At 44.9% G+C, this 9178-nt stretch overlaps 1 protein-coding gene across 1 annotated transcript in view; it reads left to right on the top strand.

The window, feature by feature from the left end:
- Positions 1-280: 280 nt before the first annotated feature.
- Positions 281-9178, top strand: part of LOC124801301 — a 179533-nt gene continuing 170635 nt past the window's right edge. Inside the window, exon 1 of the mRNA XM_047263062.1 lies at positions 281-456. Within this exon, the coding sequence (XP_047119018.1) occupies positions 354-456 (103 nt within the window). The 5' untranslated portion in view covers positions 281-353. The remainder of the gene's footprint in view (positions 457-9178) is intronic.

Genomic DNA, 9178 nt, shown 5'->3' with positions numbered 1-9178 from the left:
AGGAAAGGTTAGGAACCCCTGATGCAGGAGACGTAGCAAGCGCTTGCATTGGAGACAGAGCACGGAGACCGCACCGTTGTTCGGAATGCGAGACAAAGCGGAGATCTCAGGGCAGCGGTCAGGCGCCGCTGGCTTGTATGGGCAGTAATCCGGAGATAAGTGACACTGCCTGCGGTGCGGGGGGGATTGGGCGGGGGGTGGGGAGAAGGAGTGGGGGCGGAGAAGTAGGAAGCGCTGACCGAGCAAGTGGCTGTGTGTGGCTGGTGGCGCGTCGGTGCGTGAGCGTCGCCCGCTGCGAGCGTGACGCGCTAAGTGGAGGGAGTGGCCGGGCAGTCGGCCGCCAGCTGTCAGCCATGCCGGTCGCCTCCGCCAGGGACTTCTGGAGGCGCTTCGACCAGCGGCCCACCACCCACGGAGACCCTCCGTCGCCCGTGTGGTCCTCGATATACTGCACCAGTGAGTACCGACACAGCCTAGCTTCGCTCTCTACACGATGATTATTCGACAACAATGGCAGCAAGACTACGTGCGCCACTAGGAAGCGTAGTACCATTCATCATCATCATCAGTGTTCTGCCTAGAGGCAGGTTTTCACATGGTAGTTCTCCAGGCTGTCCGGTCTTCTGCCATCCCCTTCAGGTCTGCATAATTTCCTCTTCCCTTTATGGCGTCTATCATCTTGTATCTCCTTCTTCCTCTCAGTCTTCTCCCACAAACCAGTCCTTCCAAAGCGTCTACAAGCAAGCACTCCCTTCTCAATGAATGTCCTAACCAGATCTTTTTCCTTTCTCTTACAACTTTCAGCAGACATCTTCTCTCACCAACCCTTTCCAATACTCTTTCATTACTCACTCTTTCCATCCAGCTTATTCTCTCCATTCTCCCCCACATCCACATATCAAATGCTTCTAATCTTTTTTCATCCTCTCGTCTCAGTGTCCATGTTTCTGCCCACGTAGTGCCACACTCCAGACAAAACATTTGCCAAGCCTTTTCCTTCGTCCTTTATCTAATTTGCCACATAAGAGTCTCCTCTTTCTGTTGAATGCCTCCTTCGCTATGGCAATTCGAGTTTTCACTTCCTGGTGACATCTCAAGTCTTCAGTTATTGTGCTTCCGAGATATTTAAATTGACTTACTTGGCTAATGGTAGATTGTCCTATTTTAATATTGGACAGTCTGCGTCTTGTACTGATGACCATACTCTTTGTTTTTGCTGTGTTTATTTGCATCACATATTCCACACAAGCTTCATTCAGAACTTTGAGCATGTTATTCACTGTCCGCTCACTTTCTGCCACTAATACCATGTCATCAGCAAATCTTATACATTCTATTCTCTTTCCACCAACACATATTCCTCTTTTCCCATCTAAGCTTTTCGCAACAATCTCTTCAAGGTATACGTTAAACAACAGTGGGGAAAGGCAACAACCTTGTCTAACACCTCGTCCAATGTTGCTTCCTTCTGACATTTCATTTTCAATCCTTATCCTTACTTTCTGGTGTAAATATACATTCTGTATCAGTCGTCTCTCTTTCCAATCTACTCATTTCCTCTTCAAGATATCCATCAGCTTGTTCCACTGAACTCTGTCAAAAGCCTTTTCTAAATCTATAAAAACAGCAAAGATTTCTCGAAGCTTTTCCATATATCTCTCCCCTATAATTCTTAGCAGGCCAATAGCATCTCTTGTTCCTTTTCCTCTTCTAAATCCGAACTGCTCCTGTGCAATTCCTCTATCCAGCTTGCCATATAACCTTCTATTCAACACTCTCAGCAAGACTTCAGCTGCATGAGAAATTAGACTGATGGTCCGGTGCTCTTCACATTTTCACCATTCATAACGTACATTAAACTCAGTCGCTCAGTGACCACACTGCCACCGAACGAAAGATAGTACACTGGTCCAAGACCGTACCCAGTAACGGACGTAAAGTCGTCAGCACATGGACCGTGCACCCGAAAGACAATGTTGAGGGTGCCGAGTTCCTGACGTCACAGCGTGGGAAAAGGACATCGTCGAACCTTTCCGAGCGTACAGAGTAATACAAAGCACGAGAGATGTTCTGTACGTCAGATTTGGACGTAGACCAACGGGGGGGGGGGGGGGGGGGGGGGGAAGAATGCCAGCTACGTCGCAGGCACGCCTTCTCCTTTCAGTACAGAGACTGGAGACGTTCAGCCAATTTTTGATGGGTTTTGTATTATAACTTACGCCCGATGAATACAGGGTGTTCGGAAATTCTGTTACAAATTTCTGGGACCTGTAGAGGAGAATGAGTACGTAATATTTTGAATAGTAATCAGTGTCCGGAAACGTCATCCAACGACGCTACAGAGCTTTAAAGTTATAGGTGTCGCCGGCGTGAGTGGCCGAGCGGTTCTAGGCGCTACAGTCTGGAACCGCGAGACCGCTACGGTCGCAGGTTCGAATCCTGCCTCGGTCATGGTTGTGTGTGATGTGCTTAGGTTAGTTAGGTTTAAGTAGTTCTAAGTTCTAGGGGACTGATGACCTCAGAAGTTAAGTCCCATAGTGCTCAGAGCCATTTGAACAATTTTATAGGTGTCGGCACTTGTAAATGTATGTACATACGGAGTGATTTTGTGATGGTGTTACAAAATTTCAAGGGTGACGGAGAAGTGTAAACGTACCAATTTGAAATAAGATTGTTGGGTTGAGTGGGTTTGGGGGAGGAGACCAAACTGCGAGGTCATGGGTCTCATCAGATCGGGGAAGGATGGAGAAGGAAGTCGGCCGTGCCCTTTCAAAGGAACCATCCCGGCATTTGCCTGAAGCGATTCAGGGAAATCACGGAAAACTTAAATCAGGATGATCGGACGCGGGGTTGAACCGTCGTCCTCCCGAACGCGAGTCCAGTGTGATAACCACTGTGCCACCTCGCTGGGTCAATTTGAAATTAGAGTCCCTGAACCAGATACGAACGAGTCGAAAGTTATTAACGAAAACCGTTCTAATACCTCTGATAGTGGAGTACAGTACCGATACTGTTGTTACTAGGATTGCAGTGTATGCAACTTCCAGATGTGGTAGTAAGAAGCAAAATAAGAAATAAGTGTCTAGTAAATACAGTCTCTGAAGTCCATACTTCAAGAGCTATGAGCATTTGTCCAATAGAGGAGAGGTATGTCATACTAGCGAGGATGAACAAGTGCTCATACTTCCTTAGATATGCATTTTAGAATGCATGTTTTCGAGATATTTTTCTCTCACCACTCTGAAAGTTGCGTATCTTACAATATTAGCATCAACAGTATCGGTACATGTATTGCGCTCTCAGAGGTACCAGAATTATTTTCACTTGTATCTTTCCACTCGTGACCTTACCTCAAATTGACACGTTTATCCCTCTCCATCATCCTTGAAAGTTTGACACCAACACGGAATCACCCGGCGCCTGTAACTTTGACGCTCTGTAGCGTCATTGGATGACGTTTCCGGGCACGGATTCCTATTCAAAATACTACGTATTCACTCTCTCTACGAGCCCTAGATGTTTGCAACGGGAATTTCCGAACACTCTATAAATGCCGTTCCAAAGCACCAGCAAAATGATCTCTCGAAAACCCGTCGTTTATCGGTAGGATTTGTTGTGATAAAATGACGGGAAACTTCATATTGATGGTTAAATAATTTTCTAATTTTAACTCGTGTTTTATGAAAGCGTGCCACTCCAAGACAAAGGCACGTTGAAGATCCAGCAAAGACACATTTTTTCTTGGTATAATTAGTCATAATTACACGTCAGTTAATGAAAGACCAACCAATGAAGCCTTCAGAAGATAGTAACATACAAGACAACGTCAGCTGTTACAGAAGTTCAGAGAGGGGTAATGAATAGAGTAACAGAGTCACAAACTGATGCGTGACGTATTGCAGTTTCGTGTGCCACTGCAGCCACTTTTCTTTCTTTCATTTTTTTTTTCTCGCCTTCAAGTTTCTAATAGGTTTTGAAACTTCCTTATTAACTTAATACACGTGTATTCTATTCGATATTATCTAAGTGTAAGTGCGCTCTCGCTCACAGGAGTGTGTGTTGGACTGGCTTACCTACATGAGAGCTTACACTACCTGCAGTAACATATTTTCTTACTCTCTTGTTCAGCGTTTGCATTTTTCACATTTTCTTAAGATTCTGGTACTGAGCAGAAAGAGTGATCGAATAAAAACAGCACTAGGATTTTACGAGAAAGTGAGAAAGATGAAATACTTTTTATCTTATGTGGAAGACTATCGTAAATTTGTGTCGAACTATTTGTAATGGAATTTTGTATGCTGTTGTCTTTATTGACTATGTATGGAACTTTCGTTTTTGCGTATTCATAGATTGGTTGGTTGGTTTGGGGAAGGAGACCAGACAGCGTGGTCATCGGTCTCATCGGATTAGGGAAGGATGGGGAAGGAAGTCGGCCGTGCCCTTTCAGAGGAACCATCCCGGCATTTGCCTGGAGTGATTTAGGGAAATCACGGAAAACCTAAATCAGGATGGCCGGACGCGGGATTGAACCGTCGTCGTTCCGAATGCGAGTCCAGTGTATTCATAGATTCTGAAACTTTTATTTATGTATACTACAGACAGAACAACACGACTCGCATATGGACAAGGAAAAAAATTTCGTAAACAAACAGTGCGATTTGTGAGTCGGATATAGCTGACAACTGCCGCTGGGGCGCGCTGTGGATCCCGTGTACCACGTTGAGATAGGCGTACCGTATGCACAAGTTGCTTCGTTTCCGAGCGTTTAGCGTGCACGTTGAACTCGGCACACTCAACGTTGACGTTCGAATGCAGGGTCCGCGTGCCGACGGCTTAAGGGTGGGAAGGGGGTGGAAAGAGGGGACATTTGGCGGTGAATGGCGAATGAGATTTCAAGAAACTCATCATCAGAGAGTATCCAAACTGATACTGAATTGTCTGGTGCTGTAGAATGAGAGGTTGGTTTGCAAGATTTCTTTGTGAGGATAGGGGTGAGAGAGGGGGGAGGGGAGGATTTAGCTGCTCCCCCTGCCTCTCATTGCGTTTGCTCTTATCAGGTCCGAAAGACTGCTATCAATCTTCGAATATTGTTTCATTGTGTCACATCGTGATAAGGTTCCTCCTTTCAATCCACGCAAGGCGGATACTGAGACAAACGATCACGTAAAATAAGAGTCAACTACAATCGCTCAATAGACGAAAGATATCTCGGTCTGATGACGTACTCACACGACAGTACAGAGGTTATGTGAAAGATCTAAGCAGCAGTTTTTCGTAGGACGCTAAGGAAACGGAAGGTTCCAAGCAGTGCTACAAACGGCACAAGTCATTTCGTTATCAAAAAGAGTCATCGAGAACATGCACATAATTATAAGCCTATATTCCTCCCGTTAATATGTTATAGCACTATTAACTATCCTCGAATACAGGGTGGTTATAATTAAACTTTCGCTACTTGTGCAGCATAAAACTATTTGCGTGTCGGTACCTAACTTAATAAGATGTGCAGATTGTGCGCTACAGGATTTGCGTGAGATTTGCTCCAGTGTCATGACTTGCCCTTGTGCACCGGTACTGGTATGGTGACATAGGGAGGGACTCGTACTCCGAGAACCAATAATATGCAGCGTGAACGGCACTCGTTACAGTGATCTACTTCTCTGCGGGAGAGAGGTGCTTAAGGACTCAACTGTTCTGATGCTCGATAGTTCACCACTTCACATTTATCGCGAGTTCACCGAGTTACTCCGTAACACATTTGGAGGAAACCGAATCATTGACCGATCGGCTCAAACTGTTTGGCCACCGAGAACACCAGATTAAAACTTGTGTCATTTACGGCTGTGGGGTTGCCTGAAGGATAGGTTTATCAATGGGACACTAAAACACGCTGGAGGTTGGAGATAAGCATAGTGGGGGAGGTAGCCAACATCCCACCTGAGATGTTTCGCGCAGCAGTAGAACAATGTCTAGTACGGTTCAAGGCTATCTTGGATGCAAATGGTATTGAGCAACGTTTGTAACCTGGAACGTAGACATCGCATCACGTGGAAATTAAAATGTGTTTCTTTCAATGGTTCATTCGTTATTTGTCTTCTGCACGTTCTTAAAAAATTTTCCACGAAGTTCAATTGTCCTATGGTCATTAGTTTTTCCTGGGGATCATGTTAACCGAAAATCTGCTCTTTAGGAATCATCAAGAATACCGCAAACAGGTATCTTGTGAAACACCTCTCTGTGTTCCTCCATAAGATTAGGAGGGCCGCAAATAAAATCGTTTAGGTTAATGCAGTGTTCCTTCAGTTTTATAAGGCATTTGATACAGTTTCGCACAGTCACTGTGTGAAGAAGGACACGTAAATTAGTATAATGTTTGTAACTCGATTTAGGACTTCTTAGCAGATAGGTCCCAACGCGTCATTCTTAAAGGGGTGAAATCGTCAGAAGAAAAACTGGAGAGTTCCACATGGCTGTTATATATGGCACCGTTACTGTTGACAGCTTATATAAATGGTCTGGCGGATAACGTCAGAAGTCCCCTGACGCTGTTCGCAAATGACTCCGATGTATAGGGGGAAGTTGCAAGGCCAAGAAACTGTAGCATCATGCAGGGAGCCTTGCAGCAAATCAACGCTGTCCCAGAGGCTGCCAAATTAGCCTCGTGGTAAATAAATATGACATATTATGAACAGATAGGTGGAAAGACTCACTACAAAACGATTACACAGTTGTTATTGCTGTTGTCTTCTGTCTGATACAAAGTACTCTGTAGTCGGGGCATCAGCAGCTGCAGCAGTACAATTTACAGCAATAACACTACAGATAGCCGTATCTTGAACCAATTTTATTAAGATACCAACAATTTCGTGACTTATAACTACATCACCAGGTGCATATCTGAGCAACAAGAAATAAGTAATGACAGAGGCTGAACACCTATACCTAAAGTAATACCAGAGCCATAAGCGTATAATTATGAGAATAGATAGAAACAAATATACTTACAAAAATGAAAATTCGGTAAACATGGCGGAGACTATGGAAGACCCAGCCTTTATAGTTAAAACCTTAATTCCTATAGAGCGGAAAGTCAGTGAATAAAAAGCTGGGCGACGGAAAATATCTCCTGCCATGTAACAAGGACGCGCCTATAACCAAAGAACGCAAGTGAGACATTGGACCAAAAGCAACATATCGTCGAGGCAAGAAGAAGCAGGCTGCGTTGCGCTGACTCTCTATCAAGAAATCTGCTTCTTACCTCGATGATATATTGCTTTTGGTCCAACGTCTCACTTTCGCTCTTTGATTATAGCCGCGTCCTTGTTATGTGAGCCGGCCGCGTTGGCCCAGCGGTTCTAGGCGATTCAGTCCGGATCCGCGCGACTGCTATGGTCGCAGGTTCGAATCCTGCCTCGGGCATGGATGTGGGCGATGTCCTTAGGTTAGTTAGGTTTAAGTAGTTCTAGGGGACTGATGACCTCAGATGTTAAGTCCCATAGTGCTCAGAGCCATTTGAACCATTTTTTTCTTGTTACGTGGCATGGGATACTTTCCGTCGCCCAACGTTTTATTCGACTATCCGCCCTAAGGATATTACGATGTAACTATGAAGATTGGGCCTCTTATATTTTCAACTACGTTGTTTACCATATTTTAATTTTTGTATATACGTTCGTTTTTAGCTGTTTTCGTAATTAGGTGCTTTTGGCTCTGGTATTACGTTGATGTACAGGGGTTTCTGTCTCTATCACTGTTTATTTTTTGTTGTTTAGATATGTACCTGATGAAGTGGCTATAAGCCACGAAACCGACAGCGCTTTAATGACATTGGTGCAAGGTACAACTGTTTGTGGAGTTCTTGGTATAAAATGTAATCTGATACAATTCTCGATAGGTAGACGTGCAAGTTCTCGGCAAATGTAATGACTGCAGTTCCCCCTTGCTTTCTGCTGTTCGCAGTACGAATTTAGACCTAACAAAGCCCAGACTGGCTAACGTAATAAGGCCGGATCAGGAAATCATCTAGACTATTTATTGGCCCTACTGAAAAGACCTGCTGGCGCTCTGACAAGACCTATGTTTGTGTTGCTTCTCAGCAGATGTGGTTGAGCCTGCGGCACAGCAGTGTGTGGCGTTGAGGCATGCAAGACACCCTGCCGCGGCAAAATACGCGTTTCGTGGGGAAGCGGGCTTACACTCTTTGCGATTAATCTCAGGAAAGAGTAACAGTCAGCAGAATCCATCAGGAGAGACCTAACAAAGCCAGGTGAAGATGCTGAGCTGAGATTATTCTTTCTTCTTCTTCGTACTGGCCTGTATCCCATATCTACACGGAGTCGGCATGTTAATTATTGTATTTATCAGTGTTAGTGGTAGGGGAGTGGCCTTGTCGCCACCCCTGAGACGGAATTTGTGTACGCCATCTGTCATTGTCTGGGGTTATTCCATAAGAACGATTGCGGACATTTTTCAGAATGTTTGCGTATCGTATAACTGAGGTAGAACGTGAACGGTATTGCCCTAATGGAGCGTGGGAAACCGCCATAACAACGTCTAGGTTGCGCGATAAATCGGCCCTCGACTTTAATTCGTCGGGAGGATTCATCCGTAACCGGCGCGCTCCCCCAGTCCAGAAAGCAGCCTGCTAACTGAATGCTAGCTGTCCTGGTGCGTCTGGTGCTAAACTGGGATTCACTAGAAGAATCCCAAGGCAATTCCCAGTCACGAAAGAAGTGACATACATAACACTCATTCGACAGGTTGTTAATTGTTTCCCGTCAGTATAGAACCCTTACCAAGTAGCATTAGCCTCTTGCCGTACCATTTGGTCCGACAAAATACGTGTCCAAGCGCCTGGTGAGGACGCGTGCGAAACGGGCCTGCGTGATGCAGTACAAGCCAACGTGCAGGTACATGGTTATTTATCTCATGTGTTGCTGCTCTTGTGTATGTTAACACATTTAAGTCTGCTGGCTGTCGTGGCTATTGTCATTGAAGTTGAATATTGTATAGAACGCTCAATCAACAGTGGACACCATCAGATCCTGAAGATAACCCCAGCGGATGGGTCGAAACGTCGATAGTTTAGAAGAAATGTGATACGGCCTAACAACCCAGATGATTTTAACTTCACTAATTCAATTCTTGTTCTTTTAATACAATATTTCAAACAAGTAAA

The sequence above is a fragment of the Schistocerca piceifrons genome, chromosome 1 (genome assembly GCF_021461385.2).
Source record: "Schistocerca piceifrons isolate TAMUIC-IGC-003096 chromosome 1, iqSchPice1.1, whole genome shotgun sequence".
In the NCBI taxonomy this organism is placed as follows: Eukaryota; Metazoa; Arthropoda; class Insecta; order Orthoptera; family Acrididae; genus Schistocerca; species Schistocerca piceifrons.
Note: the sequence above shows the minus strand (reverse complement) of the source record. Positions and strands in the feature narration are given on the sequence as shown.